Here is a 22306-nt window from a genome sequence, read left to right on the forward strand (position 1 = left end):
CAGAGTAAGAATGGAAATCTGGGTTTCCAGATCTACTGTAGCCACATGTTCAAAGTCACTATGTTTTCTATGCCACGTAATCGTGTGCATTTGTTTGTGTGTCTGCAGAGCAGGGATAATTGGGAGAGCCAAAGGGGGAGTACAGAGTTCCAGCAGTCAATAAAACATATTTTCCAGAGTTTCACATCTTCCATTTCCCCCTGCTGTTCTGCTGCGGTCTTCTGATGAGTTTGAGACAATCTTAGGTTCACTGAGTCCAAGTAAACATTCATAATGCAAACTCTTTTCATAAATCACTGTTCACACCATACAATTATGTTTCATTCATTGTACTTAAAGTGCTCCCTGGAACAAGTACATTGTATTGACGATCTCACTTGACTATTCCTAATATGGTACAGCTTCTACCCTCTCTGACAGTCGTCAACAGTTGGCCTGGTAATTGACGGGATGGAGGAAGTGAGAACTTAGAAGAGGTTAAGAGTGAAATATGTTGAAAGGCTGACAGGAAATCCTGTGTCATTTATTCCTACCTCGGCATGCAATCCCCTCATTGTGGTCACAGCCAGGACATTGGTTTCATTACAATCATGTGTTTTGCATTATTGTTTAAAAACAAGTACAGTGATGGGGGAAAAGTATTTGATCCCTTGCTGATTTTGTACATTTGCCCACTGACAAAGAAATGATCAGTCTATAATTCTTATGGTAGGTTTATTTGAACAGTGAGAGGCAGAATAACAACAAAAAAATCAAGAAAAACGCATGTAAACATTTTTATAAATTCATTAGCATTTTAATGAGGGAAATAAGTATTTGACCCCCTCTCAATCAGAAAGATTTCTGGCTCCCAGGTGTCTTTTTATACAGGTAACGAGCTGAGATTAGGAGCACACTCTTAAAGGGACTGCTCCTAATCTCAGTTTGTTACCTGTATAAAAGACACCTGTCCACAGAAGCAATCAATCAATCAGATTCCAAACTCTCCACCATGGCCAAGACCAAAGAGCTCTCCAAGGATGTCGGGGACAAGATTGTAGACCTACACAAGGCTGGAATGGGCTACAAGACCATCGCCAAGCAGCTTGGTGAGAAGGTGACAACAGTTGGTGCGATTATTTGCAAATGGAAGAAACACAAAATAACTGTCAATCTCCCTTGGCCTGGGGCTCCATGCAAGATCTCACCTCGTGGAGTTGCAATGATCATGGGAATGGTGAAGAATCAGCCCAGAACTACACGGGAGGATCTTGTCAATGATCTCAAGGCAGCTGGGACTATAATAACCAAGAAAACAATTGGTAACACACTACGCCGTGAAGGACTGAAATCCTGCAGCGCCCGCAAGGTCCCCCTGCTCAAGAAAGCACATATACATGCCCGTCTGAAGTTTGCCAATGAACATCTGAATGATTCAGAGGACAACTGTGTAAAAGTGTTGTGGTCAGATGAGACCAAAATGGAGCTCTTTGGCATCAACTCAACTCGCCGTGTTTGGAGGAGGAGGAATGCTGCCTATGACCCCCAAGAACACCATCCCCACCGTCAAACATGGAGGTGGAAACATTATGCTTTGGGGGTGTCTTTCTGCTAAGGGGACAGGACAACTTCACCGCATCAAAGGAACGATGGATGGGGCCATGTACCGTCAATTCTTGGGTGAGAACCTCCTTCCCTCAGCCAGGGCATTGAAAATGTGTCTTGAATGGGTATTCCAGCATGACAATGACCCAAAACACACAGCCAAGGCAACAAAGGAGTGGCTCAAGAAGAAGCACATTACGTTCCTGGAGTGGCCTAGCCAGTCTCCAGACCTTAATCCCATAGAAAATCTGTGGAGGGAGCTGAAGGTTCAAGTTGCCAAACGTCAGCCTCGAAACATTAATGACTTGGAGAAGATCTGCAAAGAGGAGTGGGACGAAATCCCTCCTGAGATGTGTGCAAACCTGGTGGCCAACTACAAGAAACGTCTGACCTCTGTGATTGCCAAAAAGGGTTTTGCCACCAAGTGCTAAGTCATGTTTTGCAGAGGGGTCAAATGCTTATTTCCCTCATTAAAATGCAAATCATTTTATAACATTTTTGACATGCGTTTTTCTGGATTTTTGTTGTTGTTATTCTGTCTCTCACTGTTCAAATAAACCTACCATTAAAATTATAGACTGATCATTTCTTTGTCAGTGGGCAAATGTACAAAATCAGCAGGGGATCAAATACTTTTTTCCCTCACTGTATATTGCTCTTGCTGCATTCTTTTATATGTGTGCTAATGTTCATTTGTTAACTTTTGCACACAGGTTTATAAGTCATCAGCACCACATTTTTGATGGCCTGCTAGAGTTCAACACACTGACATGACTTGTAATCTAGTTATATCGAGTTGAAGGAGATGTTACAAAGTGTTTTACAGCTACAATGTGCCATCCGTTTACCCTGAATAACTGCATTGTCTTCCTAGTCCAACTTTCACTTTCTTTATTCTCCTGAGGTGTCTATATATCATTAATTTACAAATTAATCCAATGACATTTTGACTTTGGTATTAATTTCCCCTGAGAAACTCTTGACCTTGCTGCTCTGCTATTGTGATATCTTGGTTTCAAAGTACCACATCCTTAACTGTCATGGTCTTTACTAGGCAGGAAACAAGTGAAAGGTTTCGCTGGTCATGAATTCTGTATTGTATTGCATCCAGAGAACAATGCTATCATTCTTCCCTTGTTTATCAGATGATACAACCCTTAGTGTGTTTTGATGCTTAGGGCAGCTGGCATGCGAGGCTATGATCAAATCACGTTTTATTGGTCACATACACATGGTTAGCAGATGTTAATGCGAGTGTAGTGATGCTTGTGCTTCTAGTTCTGACAGTGCAGTAAAATCTAACAAGTAATCTAACAATTTCCCAACAACTACCTAATACACTCAAATCTAGAGAGGTGAATGAGAATATATGTAACAGTATAGCTTCCGTCCCTCTCCTCGCCCCTGCCTGGGCTCGAACCAGGGACCCTCTGCACACATCAACAACCGCCTCCCACGAAGCATCGTTACCCATCGCTCCACAAAAGCCGCGGCCCTTGCAGAGCAAGGGGAACAACTACTTCAAGGTCTCAGAGCGAGTGACGTCACCGATTGAAACGCTATTAGCGCGCAACACCGCTAACTAGCTAGCCCTTTCACATCGGTTACATATGTACAGTTGAAGTCGGATGTTTACACTTAGGATGGAGTCATTAAAACTCGTTTTTCAACCACTCCACAAATTTCTTGTTAACAAACTATCGTTTTGGCAAGTCGGTTAGGACATCAACTTTGTGCATGACACAAGTAATTTTTCCAACAATTGTTTACAGACAGATTATTTCACTTATAATTCACTGTCAGTGGGTCAGAAGTTTACATACACTAAGTTGACTGTGCCTTTAAACAGCTTGGAAAATTCCAGAAAATGTCATGGCTTTAGAAGCTTCTGATAGGCTAATTGACATCATTTGAGTCAATTGGAGGTGTGCTTGTGGATGTATTTCAAAGCCTACTTTCAAACTCAGTGCCTCTTTACTTGACATCACAGGAAAATTAAAAGAAATCAGCCAAGACCTCAGAAATAAAATTGTAGACCTCCACAAGTCTGGTTCATCCTTGGGAGCAATTTCCAAACGCCTGAAGGTACCACGTTCATCTGTACAAACAATAGTACGCAAGTATAAACACCATGGGACCACACAGCCGTCATACCAATCAGGAAGGAGACGCGTTCTTTCTCCTAGAGAAAAAAGTGCAAATCAATCCCAGAACAACAGCATAGGACCATGTGAAGATGCTGGAGGAAACAGGTACAAAAATATCTATATCCACAGTATAACGAGTCCTATATCGACATAACCTGAAAGGCCGCTCAGCAAGGAAGAAGCCACTGCTCCAAAACCGCCATAAAAAAGTCAGAGTACGGTTTGCAACTGCACATGGGGAGAAAGATCGTACATTTTGGAGAAATGTCCTCTGGTCTGATGAAACAAAAATAGAACTGTTTGACCATAATGACCATCGTTATGTTTGGAGGGAGAAGGGGGAGGCTTGCAAGCCGAAGAACACCATCCCAACTGTAAAGCACGGGGGTGGCAGCATCATGTTGTGGGACTGGTGCACTTCACAAAATAGATGGCATCATGAGGAAAAGAAAATTATCTGGATATATTGAAGCAACATCTCAAGACATCTGTCAGGAAGTTAAAGCTTGGTCGCAAATGGGTCTTCAAAATGGACAATGACCCCAAGCATACTTCCAAAGTTGTGGCAAAATGGCTTAAGGACGACAAAGTCAAGGTATTTGAGTGGCCATCACAAAGCCCTGACCTCAAACCTATAGAGAATTTGTGGGCAGACCTGAAAAAGTGTGTGAGCAAGGAGGCATACAAACCTGACTCAGTTACACCAGCTCTGTTAGGAGGAATGGGCCAAAATTCACCCAACTTATTGTGGGAAGCTTGTGGAAGGCTACCCGAAATGTTTGACCCAAGTAAAACAATTTAAAGGCAATGCTACCAAATACTAATTGAGTGTATGTAAACTTCAGACCCACTGGGAATGTGATGAAAGAAATAAAAGCAGAAATAAGTTATTCTCGCTATTATTCTGACATTTCACATTCTTAAAATGAAGTGGTGATCCTGACTCACCCTTGGACAGTGAATTTTTACTAGGATTAAATGTCAGGAATTGTGAAAAACTGAGTTTAAATGTATTTGGCTAAGGTGTATGTAAACTTCCGACTTCAACTGTACAGTCGTGGCCAAAAGTTTTGACAATGACACACATAAATTTTCACAAAGTCTGCTGCGTGAATTTGTATGATGGCAATTTGCATATACTCCAGAATGTTATGGAGAGTGATCAGATGAAATGCAATTAATTGCAAAGTCCCTCTTTGCCATGCAAATGAACTGTATCCCCAAAAAACATTTCCACTGCATTTCAGGCCTGCTGCAAAAGGACCAGCTGACATGTCAGTGATTCTCTTGTTAACACAGGTGTGAGTGTTGACGAGGACAAGGGATTCACTGCTGATTTTGAGTTCGAATAACAGACTGGAAGCTTCAAAAGGAGGGTGGTGCTTGGAATCATTGTTCTTCCTCTGTCATTCATGGTTAACTGCAAGGAAACGCGTGCCGTCATCATTGCTTTGCACAAAAAGGGCTTCACAGGCAAGGATGTTGCTGCCAGTAAGATTGCGCCTATATCAACCATTTATCGGATCATCAAGAACTTCAAGGAGAGCGGTTCAATTGTTCTTAGGAAGGCTTCAGGGCGCCCAAGAAAGTCCAGAAAGCGCCAGGACCGTCTCCTAAAGTTGATTTCAGCTGCGGGATCGGGGCACCACCAGTACAGAGCTTGCTCAGGAATGGCAGCAGGCAGGTGTAACTGATTCTGCAAAGGGTACAGGGATTGGACTGCTGAGGACTGGGGTAAAGTCATTTTCTCTGATGAATCCCCTTTCCGATTTTTTTTGGGGCATCCAGAAAAAAGCTTGTCCGGTGAAGACAAGGTGAGTGCTACCATCAGTCCTGTGTCATGCCAGGTTGCTTCTCAGCCAAGGGAGTGGGCCCACAAATTCTGACCAACTCCAAGCATTGATTATGCAAGAATCGGCTGCCATCAGTCAGGATATGGTCCAGAAGTTAATTGACAGGATGCCAGGGCGGATTGCAGAGGTCTTGAAAAAGAAGGGTTAACACTGCAAATATTGACTCTCTTCATCAACTTCATGTAATTGTCAATAAGTCTTTGACACTTAAATAATTATTGTAGTTCTACTTCAGTATCCCATAGTAACATCTGACAAAAATATCTGAATACAATGAAGCAGCAAACTTTGTGGAAATTAATATTTGTCATTCTCAAATCTTTTGGCCACAACTGTGCATGTAAGTAAACTCAGCAACAAAGAAATGTCCTCTAACTGTCAACTGCGTTTATCTTCAGCAAACTTAACATGTGTAAATATTTGTGTTTACATAAGATTCAACAACTGAGACATAAACTGAACAAGTTCCACAGACATGTGACTAACAGAAATGGAATAATGTGTCCCTGAACAAAGGGGGGTCAAAATCAAAAGTAACAGTCAATATCTGGTGTGGCCACCAGCTGCATTAAGTACTGCAGTGCATCTCCTCCTCATGGACTGCACCAGATTTGCCAGTTCTTGCTGTGAGATGTTAGTTAGGTGCATGTTCATTACTTGTTTATTGGTCATTGAACAAGCATGGGAAAACCGTGTTTAAACCCTTTACAATGAGGATCTGTGAAGTTATTTGGATTTTTTTCAAATTATCTTTGAAAGACAGGGTCATTAAAAAAGGGACGTTTACTTTTTTTGCTGAGTTTATATGGATGAGCGATGGCCGAGCGGCATAGGCAAGGTGCAAATGATGTTATAAAATACAGTATATACATCAAATCAAACTTTATTTGTCACATGTGCCGAATTCAACAAGCGTAGACCTTACCGTGAAATGCTTACTTCACGGTAAGGTCTACACTTGTTGTACTTGTAAGATATGTAAACATATTATTAAAGTGGCATTTGTTTAAAGTGACTAGTGATCCATTTATTAAAGTGGCCAGTGATTGGGTCTCAATGTAGGCAGCAGCCTCTCTGAGTTAGTGATTGCTGTTTAGCAGTCTAATGGCCTTGAGATAGAAGCTGTTTTTCAGTCTCTCGGTCCCAGCTTTGATGCATCTGTACTGACCTCGTCTTCTGGATGGCAGCGGTGTGAAAGGGCAGTGGCCCGGGTGGTGGTTGTCTTTGAATAAACTGTCACACTCTAGTATACCGTTCCCCTCTAATATAGTGTGGTCAGGCACAAGGCTAGTGAACTACACTAATGCTGTATGCCTCATGGAAAGTTGCAAATCTATCGATGTCTTGTGATTAGGGCTTGGAAATGTTAAACTCCTGGCCCCATTTAGGGTCACCATGATGTAAGTTCTGGTGCTGTACTGATCTTTTGCTGTATGGTATTTCTAGGTGAATCCTCTGCTGGAGGCCTTTGGCAATGCCCAGACTGTGATGAATGACAACAGCAGTCGCTTCGGGAAGTACATTCAGCTGCGCTTCCACAACTCCTCAGGTGGGTGGGGGGAGGGGGGGGTGGTGTGTGTGTGTGTGTGTGTGTGTGTGTGTGTGAGACAGTGTATTCATCTATTGTGTGTACTTATGTTCAAATTTGTTTATTTATACACTAAATGTATGTGATGATTGCATTGATATGACAGACATGTAGCATGACTTGATCCTGTGTGTGTCCTCGTGTGTGGCGCTGTGCTCTTAACAGTAAAAGGAGCTAAGATCAACGAGTACCTCCTGGAGAAGTCTCGTGTGGTCCACCAGGATGAGGGCGAGAGAAACTTCCATATCTTCTACTGCATGCTGGCGGGCATCTCCCCGGACGACAAAGACATGTATGGACTCCTGGACCCCACGCAGTACAGGTGGGTCCACTGTGATGTTATCATTCTGCAATGTTTCCTCCGCAGGTAGCGATGACTCTGTGGGTGTGGTCTGGGAAGTTAGACATTTCCACAAATTGTCATAGGTCACACACCTCAATAATTTAACGTATTTTTTTATTTTCCTGACATAAACCAAGGTTTTGGAACTCTGATATCTAGTCTTAATGTTCCTTCCTTCCTTTTTTGGTTGTTATGGCTTATACAAATAGCGACCACATAGTTCTCAGTGTTGTTCAGTATGTGTATGCTACTTGTATTTCACTTCTTCTTGACAGTTGAACAGGCCTAGGCCTGGAGTGAAATGCTAGTTATTTAAACAATGTGGTGTTTGTAGTGCCCTATGATGCAGTCAATTGTTGTGCCCTACGATAGTGGCTGCCCTGCTATGTTGTAGTGCCCTATGATGCAGTGAGTTGTTGTGCCCTGCGATAGTGGCTGCCCTGCTATGTTGTAGTGCCCTATGATGCAGTGAGTTGTTGTGCCCTGCGATAGTGGCTGCCCTGCTATGTTGTAGTGCCCTATGATGCAGTGAGTTGTTGTGCCCTGCGATAGTGGCTGCCCTGCTATGTTGTAGTGCCCTATGATGCAGTGCAGCAATGTAGAAGCCTCAAAGTGTTTGTCAATCAGATATGCATAATCCGTTGACCATTGTGCCTCCTACATATGTAGCCTATGTGTGTGTTCTGTGCTCACTCATCAGATCTGTATAAATGTGTTGCTGTGTCTGTCAGGTATCTGAATGGGCGGTACGGCTCTGAGGACATAGTCAGGAAATGGGGGGAGAAGTACAGTGAAGTGTGTAACGCAATGGACATGGTGGGATTTCAGGAACAGGTAAGACCTCTCACTGAAACTCTTTCTCATCCATCTGTTTGCAGTTTGTCAGCCATGAGGAGAACATCTGAATCTGATTGTACTTTGTTGGACTAATTGGTTGATTGACTGATAAACAAATTGTTAGATGTTATTAACGAGTTGATAAATGACCAATTGATTGACTGATGTTTTGACTGACAGATGGACTGATTGTATATGTTGTGTCATCAGGAGAAGGTAGACATGATGACTATCCTGGCAGGGATCCTGTCTTTGGGAAACATCATGTTTGAGCCCACAGAGACCGACGTGCTCAGGGTCACTGGCAAGTCCATGGGCTGGCTCAAAGCCACAGCCGTGAGTCTACATCCTCCTCCACTCCTTCTCTGCCATTCTTTCTTTTGCTCTCAAGGAAATGGCTAGTCTGGCAGTATCAATTATTACAAACGTAAGAGGATGGTACTGCCAAACCAATAGATTCATGAATAAGCTAATAAAAATTGGTGGCTACAGAGTACATTTTGGGTTCTCGAGTGGGCCAGCGGTCTAAGGCACTGCATCTCAGTGCTAGAGGTGTCACTACAGACCCTGGTTCGATTCCTGGCTGTATCACAACCGGCCAGGATTGGGAGTCCCATAGGGCGGCGCACAATTAGCCCAGCGTTGTTAGGGTTTGACCGGGGAAGGCCGTCATTGTAAATGAGAATTTGTTCTTAACTGACTTTCCTAGTTAAATAAAATAAACATTTAATTCCATTTGGCCTCGTTTAGTTGCAGCTTCTGTTAACATATGCAATTTACTATTTGACCTGTTGGTGTTTTCTAAGATGGCAGTAGGCATTTTTTTCCTTTTCCTCCATAAATGTTCATCAGTGGTATTGACATAGCAAAATATAAACTACAAGAACCGTTCCAATCAACAGTTTACAGTAGAAGAGTCCATCTGATAGTGGTTTATACAGCAGAAGGAAGGGGTCCAACGACTAAGCAAGGGGAATAAACTGTTATCAGTCCTGAGCATACATGGTAAAAACAAACAAGGGGATTTTTGAGGCAATCACTACAGTACTTTACAAAATGACCTCTAACCTTTCTAACATGGGCAGCTGCTGGCTCATGGAGACAGTTTTGACACTTTCTGTGTGTGCTTTTCAACTAGTTTGTGTCCATGATGTTTAAACGTTTTGTGTCTGTGTATGCATAGATCCACATGCTATTTAAACAGGTGATAGTGTGTGTGTGTGCGTGCCTTCTATTTAAACAGGTGAATGATTGCCCCCCTGCTCCGCTGTCCCTCTTGATTAGCAGCCCTCCCAGGCAGGCAGTGGGCTGAGGCAACATCTGGCCAGCTTAGATAAGACACAGGGTCACGAGGGTCTATATTTGGAGTTTAATGGAGAGGTACTGCTCACGATGCTAGGTTAACTTCCACCTGACGCAGGATCAGCTGGTCTTTGCCCAGTTTTCATCGTCATCATTATGAGCAAAACATCTTCACAGATCTGGATACTGAGGGGATTTGGTTGCTAGCAACGGGTGATTAGGGCACGCTAGCAACAGGAGTCCGACCACTGTAATTGCTTCTCACTTCGTGATCCTAATGCTAAACTGTTGCTGATATAGACAAACACAATATTTCGTTCCGGACTGTCCACTGATTACTACTGGGTATCCAGATATGAAGCAAATGTATAGTTTGAGTGAAATATACCTTTTTGAGGGCTAATAGTACAAATCTATAGCATTAGGACTGTTTCCCCTTTTTTAACATTGATTCATTGAAGTATCGCTGTCTGAGGATGGTCTGGGCTAAAAGGGCCTTGGGGCTGGGTTATATAGGAGCTATTGTCTGTAAGCTTGTGTACTTTGTACACTTTCTGTGTAGGCCTATGTTTTTGTGTGTTAAAGGGATACTTCCATGATCAGATTAACTCGTGGATACTATTTGTCTCTGTGTGCAGTGTGATGGAAGTTGTTGACGATCATTAACGCAATTGCTAGTGCAATGACGAAGTCTATGGTAACTGTTAGCATGCTAGTAGATACCATAAACCTCCAGTCATTGTGCTAACGCTAGTTAGCATTGGCTTGCGAAACTACCTCTAACTTCTTTTATACTGGATGCAGAGACATACAAATTATTCTGGGGAAGTAGATGACGGACCATAAAGGATCATTGCCAAAATCCTGAAGTATCCCTTTTAATATTTGTGTGTTTGCCTTCTCAGGGTCAGTTTGGGGTGCAGGAGGAGGAGTTGCTGAGGAGTCTGACCTGTACTCTGTCTGTGACGAGAGGAGAGGCCATCCGCAGGCTGCACAACCAGCAGCAGGCCGAGGGTAAGGAGAAAAGCACTGGTCCAGGATCAGCTTCCCTTACCACCATCACCTTAGCCATTAGAAAGGAGGGCCTGGGTCAGTATTAACCACCATGGATACTAACTGTTGTTGTAGGGCCTCTAGAACCCAGTTTCGTCATTCATGTGGGCTTTCCATGAAACTGGAGAGCACACGGTTTGTGTACATTCCTGACAGTGCTAGAACAGTATGAAAGAACATTACAGGATACGGTTTAATACAGTAAATGTGCCGTGTCTTACTAATGCCAGCCAATGATGTCCCTAAGATATAGGACAGTTTTGTGTTTTCACCATAATGGTTAGGATTAAGGGAGGGTAAACTGACCACAGCTTCCTCCTCGGGTCCAGCAGCAGCTACTCTTCCTTGGGTCCAGCTACATTAGGCAGTTATATACAATTTTAAAATATTACATGACATTACATTTCATAGCACATTTAGTGTGTTCCCTCAGGCCACTACTCTACTACCACATATCTACAATACAAAATCCATGTGTGTGTAGAGTGCGTGTCGTATGTGTGTGTGTCTCTTCACAGTCTCCGCTGTTCCATATGGTGTGTTTTATAATCTGTTTAAAAAAAAAAAAAACTCATTCTGCTGCTTGCATCAGTTACTTGATGTGGAATAGAGTTCCATGTAGTCATGGCTCTATGTAGTACTGTGCGCCTCCCATAGTCTGTTCTGGACTTGGACTGTGAAGAGACCTTTTGGTGGCATGTCTTGTGGGGTATGGATGGGTGTCTGAGCTGTGTGTTAGTAGTTTAAACAGACAGCTCGGTGCATTCAACATGTCAACACTTCTTACAAAAACAATTAATGATGATGTCATTCACTCCACTTTGAGCCATTAGAGATTTATTTAAATAAAGGAAAAAAATAAAATAATGGACATGCATATTATTAATGTTAGTTCTCCGTGTACGTTTAAGGGCCAGTCGTGCTGCCCTGTTCTGAGTTAGTTGTAATTTTCCGATGTCCCTCTTTGTGGCACCTGACCACACGACTGAACAGTCAAGAGCCTGTAGGACCTGCCTTGTTGATATTGTTGTTAAAAAGGCAGAGCAGCGCTTTATTGTGGACAGACTTCTCCCCATCTTAGGGGAGAAGATGGGGCGAAGTGTTTTCCCATGTTTTGACCATGACAGTTTATAATCCAGGGTTACTCCAAGCAGTTTAGTCACCTCAACTTGCTCCATTTCCACATTATTTATTACAATATTTAGTTGCGGTTTAGTGAATGATTTGTCCCAAATACATTGCTTTTAGTTTTTAAATATTTAGGACTAACTTATTCCTTGCCACCCACTCTGAAACTAACTGCAGCTCTTAAGTGTTGCAGTCATTTCAGTCGCTGTAGTAGCTGACATGTATAGTGTTGAGTCATCCGCATACATAGATACACTGGCTTTACTCAACGCCAGTGGCATGTCATTAGTATTGAAGATTGAAAAAAGTAAGGGGCCTAGCAGCTGCCCTGGGGAATTCCTGATTCTACCTGGATTATGTTGGAGAGGAATCTATTAAAGAACACCCTCTGTGTTCTGTTGGACAGGTAACTCTTTATCCACAATATAACAGGGGGTATAAAGCCATAACATATGTTTTTCCATCAGCAGACTATGATTGATAATGTCAAAAGCCGCACTGAACTCTAACAAAACAGCTCCCACAATCTTTTTATCATAAATGTCTCTCAGCCAATCATCAGTCATTTGTCTAATGCCGTGCTTGTTGAATGTCCTTCCCTATAAGCATGCTGAAAGTCTGTTGTCAATTTGTTTAAAGTAAAATAGCATTGTATCTGGTCAAGCATAGTTTTTTCCAAAAGTTTACTAAGGGTTGGTAACAGGCTGTTTGGTTGGCTATTTGAGCTAGTAAAGGGGGCTTTACTATGTTTGGTTAGCGGATTACATTTGCTTCGCTCCAGGCCTGACTGCTTTAGCATCAATGGGAAAGAAAAAAAAATAAACTGAAGCTGAAAATAGAAATACTATTAATCATGTTTTCAAGAGCACTTGACTCCATTAATATGTTGTTGCTGTGTGTTTATCTGCAGATGCCAGGGACTCCATTGCCAAAGTGGCTTATGGGAGAGTATTCGGCTGGATTGTCAGTAAAGTTAACGAACTGCTGGCTCCCAACGTTGACTTTGATGTTGAGCTGAATGAAATAGGTCCGTTTCAAGGGAAACTTTAAATTTAACAAAATCCCACATCTCTTTTTACATTTTCGTCTTCTCAAGCAGAGATGGTCAATCTCAGATTAACCATTCTATTTTCTTGTTATATAATACAGGTATCCTTGACATTTTCGGGTTTGAGAATTTTGCCGTGAACCGTTTTGAGCAGCTCTGCATCAACCTGGCCAATGAACAGCTGCAGTACTTCTTTAACCACGTAAGTGTAAATATCAGTGCACAAAGAAGTAGCCCTGTCATCTTGGGTCCCTTAGATGTGATTCTCTATTTAAGTCCCCTAAAATGACAGCCTGTAGGGTTTGTTATCATAAGACCCAAACACTTAAAAGAAACACGTGGTCAGCTTGTCCTTTAGATGGTATTAGTAGAGGAACAGGAATCCGAACATGGTCTACAATTGGTTCTGCTTTTTGAAATGGCTATAAATTCCTATTAGAGTGTCTGGTTTAAATGTTATTTTTTAGTGGAAGGCTTCAGAAGAACATGTCATTTTAGGTCAGCTGGCCTACAGTACATACAGTGAGCTCCGAAAGTATTGGAACAGTGCATTTTTTTCTTGTTTTGGCTCTTCTCCAGCACTTTGGATTTGAAATGATACAATAACTATTAGGTTAATGTGCAGACTGTCAGCTACCATGTTTATGGATATTCCTGAATGAATTGTGAATAATGATGAGTGAGAAAGTTAGAGGCCATAAATATCAAACCCCCCCCAAAAAATGCTAACCTCCCCTGTTATTGTAATGGTGAGAGGTTAGCATGTCTTGGGGGTATGATATAAAATGCTAACCTCCCCTGTTATTGTAATGGTGAGAGGGTAGCATGTCTTGGGGGTATGATATAAAATACTAACCTCTGTTACTGTAATGGTGAGAGGTTAGCATGTCTTGGGGGTATGATATAAAATGCTAACCTCCCCTGTTATTGTAATGGTGAGAGGTTAGCATGTCTTGGGGGTATGATATGAAATACTAACCTCCCCTGTTACTGTAATGGTGAGAGGTTAGCATGTCTTGGGGGTATGATATAAAATGCTAACCTCCCCTGTTATTGTAATGGTGAGAGGGTAGCATGTCTTGGGGGTATGATATAAAATACTAACCTCTGTTACTGTAATGGTGAGAGGTTAGCATGTCTTGGGGGTATGATATAAAATGCTAACCTCCCCTGTTATTGTAATGGTGAGAGGTTAGCATGTCTTGGGGGTATGATATAAAATGCTAACCTCCCCTGTTACTGTAATGGTGAGAGGTTAGCATGTCTTGGGGGTATGATATAAAATGCTAACCTCCCCTGTTATTGTAATGGTGAGAGGTTAGCATGTCTTGGGTATGATATTTATGCATCTATAACCTTATCACTCATCATTATTCACAATTAATTCAGGATTATCCGTAATCATGGTAGCATTCACCTTAATGTAGAAGTGTTTAGAAACATATTCTATTCTGCTAAATGACGTAAATGTAAATTTACAATAAGTGTCTCAAATGACACTACATTATTTACCATTCATTTCTATCAGGCACAAAATAATCTGAAACACAACCAAAATAAACAGCAAATGCATCCAACAAGTTTGTAGAGTCACAAGATTGATGTTGTCATTGTGTGCTAGGAATATGGGACCAAATACTAAACGTTTGATACACATAAGTGAATTTGTACCAATATCTTTGGTCCCCTAAAATGGGGGGACTATGTACAAAAAATGCTGTAATTTCTAAACCGTTTAACCGATATGGATGAAAATACCCTCAAATTAAAGCTGACATTCTGCACTTTAACCTCATAGTCATTTTTATCATCTTTATTTCAAAGTGCTGGAATACAGTGCCAAAACAACATGTGTCACTGTCCCAATACTTTTGCAGCTCACTGTACTGTATGCATGGGATGCTGGAGTTAAAGACAGTCTACTTTTACTAGTCACACTGCTGTGGACTACTCTCTGCTAGTAAACATTACACAGTTTACCTTTGGGGCCTGTCCATGTGGGCACTGAATATATTTGGTATAAATGCCGTAGGAATCTGCTTATGATTATTTACTACTGTCGGATCACTAGATTACAACAGCATAGGGTTTCTGTTGGCGTTTTTGTGACTGAAGGCCGCACACAATTGAATGTGCCAACTTCTCATGCAATGATTGGACAAAGCAGATTGATCCAATGACAGATGTTCCCCTGTGACCAAAGCTCTTGTGAAAGAAACTGGAAATACCTGCTGTCCTTTAGTTTTTAGTCTGTCATTCGTCTTTGTATGCATTTGTCATCCTGCAGCACATCTTTCTGATGGAGCAGAATGAATACAAGGAGGAGGGCATCGAGTGGGAGACGATCTCCTTCAAAGACAACAAGCCTATCCTGGTAAAAATACACAACCTCTTTTTCCCCCTCATCACTTACTCTTTTTCTCTCAGCCTTTTTTTCATCCCCTTTTACACCCTTCCCCTCTCTCTCATACTTTTTTCACTCTTTCACTCTCTTTACCTCCCCCTCTCTCTCAGTAATAACACTGACAGGTTGTGTAAACCCACTGTGAGTCTGGCAGATATAAAAGAACGGAGACCCCAAGAAGGGGAAATGCTGACGGGGCAGTGTTCAGTCACATGCCAGTATCTTAATAGGCACTACAGCTTTCAGCCTGTGGCATCATCCTCTTGTCTATATAGAAGCCACTGGTTTCATTTGGCAGAAAATAGTGTCCCTGTCCATGGCTGAAGGAATGAGTAGAGCCTGTCTGTAAGTTATGGGATAAGATGGACACATTAGGAGTTGTGGGAAGAATTGTAACTCAAGTAATTATTGGAGCTAGGGCGAGTAATGCACAACCTGGGTCCACAGGTAATTTGCTTTGTACCTACTCTGTCCTAATGGCTACTGAGCACTATAAAACGTCAAGAGCATTTTACAGTGTAGGGGCCCTAGTCAATAAAAACCTGGAAACCTTGTTAACCAATCTTCAGGATAACAAAATATTCTCCTTGTACTGTGAGAATTTTCTGTTTTAAAGTCGTATGAAGTTGTGTACCATGTTTGTTTTACCCAGTTAACAATTGGCTAGATTAACCCAAATATACATTTTCACAATAGAATAATGTGTTAGTTTAGGTGTTTTTCCTTGTCTCATATACAACTAATGTGTGTCTCTCCCACAGGACCTGATCCTTACTAAACCTATTGGGATACTTTCTCTCCTGGATGAGCAGAGTGCCTTTCCTCAGGTACTGTAGTGGTCTCCATACACCCATACATCTCTGTATTAATCAGGGATGGGCTCAATTCTATTTCAATTCCACTCAATTCAGAATGTACACCAAATTACAGAAATTACAGAATTTCATTGTACTTCCTGAATTGAAATGACATTGACCCCAACCCTGATATTAATTTATGTGTATTAATTCTAATCTCTTTTCCCTATTTGTCCCCTCAGGCGTCAGACAGAGACTTTGTGGACAAGTTGAACAGTAAATTTAAAAGCAGTCCACACTATGAGGTGGTCCGGAGTCGCAGCCCCCTCTTCACTGTGGTTCACTATGCTGGGAAGGTGAGGTTACATACCCTATGAGTATTGATATAGGCCATTTATAAGCTATTGTTTATAACTACACTTATACTACATTATGACTGCATAACTCATTATGAGTGTGTTTATGAAGCATTGTAGATATGGACTTCAAATAAAGTGTAAGTGTTCTGTACTTCCTGTGTCCAGGTCCAGTATAATGGAGGAGGCTTCCTAGAGATGAACAGAGATACCATCCCAGCCAGCATCAGAGACCTCTTCATCAACAGTGTCACCCCTCTACTCAGTGTCCTCTTCGCCGGTACGTGAGGCCATCTGAATGTTTCTGTGTTCTACAGCTCTTCGCTTAGCCAGAAATGAACCAGTCCTTTAGGTTTTTATTTCTGATGCAATCTCTGATTATTTGTCTTTTTGCACAGTGATTTGTTGAACTGTAGCTATTAAATCAGTTGTGTACACATGCTTAACATGAATCAGAGCTGATACACAATGACGTGAGCTGGTTCCCAATGAGGGTTTGTGGACAAATACACCCCCTGACCACCTCTTTAGAAAATGATGTAGTACGCATTTCTAAATAATACATGCTTACTCTTATCTGAACACACCACCATAACATGTACAGCCTATGGTTAGTTTGAGTGTTGTTCTAGTTTAAAACATTGATCACAGTCTCTGGCATCTCATATCTAATATTCATACGATTTATATTTTATGTATTTTCAGCCACAATCTCCAGGACAGGGACCTTGATGCCACGCAAAGCAAAGGTAGGCATTATAGATCACAAGTCCAGTGAATTTCTTTTTAATGAAGCACAGCAGAATATGACAGTTTCTGTAGAATAACAGATTATTGGTAACTAACAGCAAGGCCATATTCTGACCTTTCTTACAGTACAAGTCAGAGGCAGAAAGTGGATTTTTGGGGGTTTAAAGGATGTTAATATTTTTTCCTTTAGGTCATGCAAAAGGCAGATGACAACTTTAACTCAACTAGGAAACAGTCGGTGGGGGCCCAGTTTAAGGTAAGATGGAAGTTGACTCTATATAGCACATCTGGCTTTATAAACCTCTTACTTCTGAGCATTTGGTTTCATAATGTCTGAGCACTAAGTATGAACGGAACTGGAAATCCTAAATATGCCTACCCATAGACTGGACTGCTGTAAAATAAAGATGCACAGATAAGTTAGTAATCTCCTCTATATGTATGTGTCTTCCCTGCAGCACTCTCTGGCTGTGCTGATGGAGAAGATGTTTGTGGCCAGTCCTCACTTTGTTCGCTGCATCAAACCTAACGGCAACAAGCTTCCTGACCAGGTGGACAACAAAAGGGTCATGGACCAGGTGAGAACCTATATATCGTGTCCTTTCAGGTACTGTACTGTTTATATCTACCTTACATTGAAGATTAACCAGGTGTCATTAGCCAGCAGCATACCACCCTGCATCCCACTGCTGGCTTGCTTCTGAAGCTAAGCAGGGTTGGTCCTGGTCAGTCCCTGGATGGGAGACCAGATGCTGCTGGAAGTGGTGTTGGAGGGCCAGTAGGAGGCACTCTTCCCTCTGGTCTAAAAAATATCCCAATGCCCCATGGCTGTGATTGGGGACATTGCCCTGTGTAGGGTGCCGTCTTTCGGATGGGACGTTAAACGGGTGTCCTGACTCTCTGAGGTCATTAAAGATCCCATGGCACTTATCGTAAGAGTATGGGTGTTAACCCTGGTGTCCTGGCTAAATTCCCAATCTGGCCCTCATACCATCACAGCCACCTAATCATCCCCAGCTTACAATTGGCTCATTCATCCCCCTCCTATCCCCTGAAACTATTCCCCAAGTCGTTGCTGTAAATGAGAATGTGTTCTCAGTCAACTTACCTGGTAAAATAATGGTTAAATAAATGAATAAAAATCATCCAATGCTTTAGTATTTCCCCTAGCTACTGTAGATTATTTCCTGGGCAGGGTGCACAAGCCTACTGATACAACACCAGTACTTTTGTGCCCTCAACGTTTAACTCTTTTTTTTTCAGAATAATCTTAATGCTTTCAAAAGCAAAGCAAAGGTGCATTACAAAAGCTATGTGAACGGAGCATAATTGTCAGTGCTAAAAGTTATATCTGTAACACAGTATTGATCCTAAGAGTGTAGACTGAGTGAACTTCAGAGTCAGGGTTGTGTTCAATAGGCACAAAATGGAAGAAATCGGACCAAACCTATCTGAACTTGACCAATAAGAAACGCTTGTTTTCCTTTTCCGTAGCAAAGCGTTTTGCTCCGGTGTGTCCTAATGAACATGACCCAGTCCCCAGTATGGCAATCAGGGGTTGACTAAGCAGTAACAGGGTCTAGGTCAGGGCCATAGGGGGCCTGTTCTACCGTACCTCCTTGCCTGTCCAAAAAACATATTGAAATATTGATCTTTATTTGACTGAGACGCACGCCGACAGAAAGACTCATCAATCTCAGATAAAGCATCCGAGTGAGCAAAACCGTGCCCCTCTGTCTCAGTATGTGTAGACCATTTATCTGATTCTGTCTGGACCAAGAGTATGGCATGTCATACTATTTCTGGCCAGACAGCATCATATACATGGGCTACATATAGTAAGACAGAGGGGTGCTGTTTCGCTCACTAAGATGCTTTCTCAGGTGAGAGAGTTTGAGCAGACGGGAAGAGGCGAAGCAAGAGGGCTCGCTCTCACCAAAATCAGTCCAGAATATGCCCTATGTGTTTTTATGGGCATAATATGCAGACCTAAAGCTTGTCGCCTGCCTTCCCACCTTTGGGACGACGTCTCCCATTGTTAGGGAGGAGACATGAGCATCTCGTCGTTATATACAGATCTCTGGTTTCAGACTCTTGTGAAAGGAAAGTTGGCAAGTGCACAGTGCACTGTTAGGATAATGGCTTCTCCTAAAGTATATTGATGTTTTGCCAAAATTCTATAATTACTACTGTCTAACTAAAAACATTCAAAATACTTTCTCCAGAATGTGCTCAGTAGTCTCCTGACAATTCATGCGCCTTCATGGTTTCGTTATGTGTGTTGTTTGCCCTTTTGATCGTTCTTTAAAAAAATGTTTTAATCAATTCCCCATTACATATGTCACCAGTAGGCCCAGTAAATATACCGTTAATCCCCAGTCATTTGGTTACAGTCATTTGTTAATGTATGTATTAATTAGTAATTTACTGTTCTCTTTCTCGGAGTGGAAAAATTGTTCGCAAAGTTCTCAACCTGCTACGCTTGTGAGAAACACAGTGCCCATTTGACAATGTATGATTTCTTATTGTCTTAACTCACCACGTCCACCACTAATAAGCTGAGCTTCTCACAAATGTTTTCTTCACCTCACACAGTAAACTCACAACTTAACATCCTTTGCAAATGGATAAATGTGTCCATATGGCAGAGACTGGTGATCTCGCCTTAGTTGAATTGATCTTTCTTTTTATAATTTAACTTCAGATTAGTATGATTAACCACGTGACAATGATTTTGAGAAACGAAAACGTTCTGTGAAAAAACGACTATTTAAATCAATGGCCCGTCCAACGGATTCCTTCTGCTGCCAGCCCTGGTCTAGGTACTAGGTTAGTGGGTCAGTGTGTGACTGTCTGATGTTCATAGGAAGTGGATTTGGCCCCAGGGGAGGGTTAGTATAGCCCTGATGGCACAATGGAGCCGGTCAATACTCTGCCGTGTCAGTGAACACTGCTGTCTAGTCTGACACCAGGGGTCTTTCTTCCCTCGCCTCTCCTCCTCATCTGTAGTGCTTTTTAATTTGTTTGTCTAGGGCTGAACTGATAAAACAGTACAATGCAGTATTGGCGGGTGGGTGGACAATAGTCGAACTGGAACTATTGTTAATGAATTACTGTGAACAGTCTGTGTTAAAGCTGATTTAAGGTCTTTTTTATTACATATGTGGGTCATTCCACCAATAAGGTGACTTTTGAGATGTGTAACTTGGTAAATCATTTTTTTATTTCACAAAATGTTTACATTCTGTCATAAAGAGCACATGTTCAACTTCATAAAAAAAAAGAATTTTCCCATCCCAAGAGGTAATTTTTTTTTTTATGTAACAGGGTTGACCATAACAGGGTTGACTATTTTTTTATTATTAATAAATCCCCTTGTGACAGGGGGAATGGAAGCTTGTTGTGTGCAACAGAGAGTAGCATTTGAATGCAAGTTTAAAGCATTTCTAGCCTGTCTATCTATGGGTAACAGGGTTGACGTGTTATGCTCGGTCCACTCCGTTTACCACCACAAAACACCAGGAAATGGCCAAAAAGAGTAGAACCAGCTCACCTGCTTTTACTGTATGATTTATTTAACTATTAAACATTTATTTTTAAAATAGTTTTACCATATTAAAACGAGAGTTCAGATGTAAATTAATCACATGAAATAAGTAATAATCTTCAGAAATTACTTTGTCAAAGCAACAAAATAACTATGGCTTTACAATGATGATGAAACTTGGATAAATGTTTGCCTTAAGTGGGTTAAAATCTTCCTGGAAGTGATACAGGGCTTATTTTTATTTTACTTTTTTTTTACAGGATGTTTTTATTAAATTTGTTGAATTCTCCATGTGGTCTATATTAAAGGGCACTTCATTTAATATAACAGGCTTTTACAATTCAATATTGGTGCTCAATTTCTACTTAAAATATCAAAGGGATGCAAAAGGCACTCTCTTTTTGTGGAACTATATACAGATTTTTACAATGTTCCTCATTGAGATCTCTGTGCTGTAGCTCTATTGCCCTCCATAAGCAAGACTACTTCAAGACTAGCCGAAATAGTTATCATTCTGAAGCTGCTTGACCATCTGTGATTTCTGCTTTTTAAACAACAATCACTCCCCCATCATCATCATCATAACGGTGCATTATGTTACATCGCCACCTGCTGTTCAGCTTTGAGATTGCATTTGGTTTCAAATAAGTCCAGTAGGTCTCTAATATGGCCATCAGTAATACCTGATTCTGCTTGGGCTCTGTGGAACATATTCAAATGATATCTAATGATAATGAAATATTTTCCAGCTAAGATACAACGGCCTGCTGGAAACCATCAGGATACGAAGAGATGGCTTCTCCTGGCGACCCTCATTCAAAGAATTTGCTCAGAGGGTGTGTGTGTGTGTGTGTGTGTGTGTGTGTGTGTGTGTGTGTGTGTGTGAATTTATATACTTTTATCAAACTTTGCATTATTTGTAAAATAGCTACTGTCATCTTGGCCAACACAAACTTGCATGATATTTCTGTACACTGCCGTTTTATTTTCACTGCACCATGCTAAACTCTCTTTTTGTCTTCAGATATAACATTCTGCTGATCAAGCCAGATTTACCTCTAACCAAGGAAAGGTATGTATAAAGACACTTGCTCTCATTCCAGCAATTAAAAAAAGATGATATACATCAACGTCCATTTGAGATATTAAACAGATCTTTGTAGCTGTGTTTTGTTACATCTTATCAAATGTAACCTGTGGTTTGTGGGTCTTTTTCAGCTGCTTGTCCATCCTCAACACTACTGAGATACATGGCTGGAAGTGTGGGTAAGTCTACAGTAGTTACTCTTGTTGAGCTAAATTAATTGGCAATCAGTCTTAAAAGACTAACTTATTTACTCCTGAATCTTCCTGTAAAAAAGCTTCCTTTTTTAGAATTTGTCCGTTCCTCAAAGCATGTCATTCAGGCTTTACTCATCAGATGTTTCATGCGTTTACGCTAGAGGTAATAGTGTTGATAAGATTTCAGATTCAAGACATTTAGTTAGCTGCCTCCCAGATTCCAACTCGTTGAGTCCAACATTCAGTTTGAAGTCTTATAAAACTCAATCAGTCTGTCGAAAGCAGCTC

The 22306-nt window shown here is 41.4% G+C and overlaps 1 protein-coding gene across 3 annotated transcripts in view; it reads left to right on the forward strand.

Annotated features, from left to right (window-relative positions):
- The window catches only part of LOC106563243 (myosin-IIIb), a 49288-nt gene that overhangs the window by 20853 nt on the left and 6129 nt on the right, over positions 1–22306 (forward strand). For all 3 annotated transcript variants that reach the window (XR_014379449.1, XR_014379448.1, XM_082958185.1), the window contains exons 5-21: positions 7031–7133; positions 7338–7494; positions 8247–8349; positions 8563–8688; positions 10560–10668; positions 12746–12862; positions 12985–13085; positions 15171–15257; positions 16049–16114; positions 16327–16440; positions 16609–16720; positions 17146–17189; positions 17381–17446; positions 17649–17768; positions 21487–21570; positions 21760–21809; positions 21956–22003. Coding sequence is in view for 1 of the 3 variants with exons in the window: in XM_082958185.1 (XP_082814311.1) it covers positions 7031–7133; positions 7338–7494; positions 8247–8349; positions 8563–8688; positions 10560–10668; positions 12746–12862; positions 12985–13085; positions 15171–15257; positions 16049–16114; positions 16327–16440; positions 16609–16720; positions 17146–17189; positions 17381–17446; positions 17649–17768; positions 21487–21570; positions 21760–21809; positions 21956–22003 (1607 nt within the window). In the remaining 2 variants the exon portion in view is untranslated. The remainder of the gene's footprint in view (positions 1–7030; positions 7134–7337; positions 7495–8246; positions 8350–8562; positions 8689–10559; positions 10669–12745; positions 12863–12984; positions 13086–15170; positions 15258–16048; positions 16115–16326; positions 16441–16608; positions 16721–17145; positions 17190–17380; positions 17447–17648; positions 17769–21486; positions 21571–21759; positions 21810–21955; positions 22004–22306) is intronic.

This window comes from Salmo salar, chromosome 11 (assembly GCF_965601325.2).
Source record: "Salmo salar chromosome 11, fSalSal1, whole genome shotgun sequence".
Lineage (NCBI taxonomy): Eukaryota > Metazoa > Chordata > Actinopteri > Salmoniformes > Salmonidae > Salmo > Salmo salar.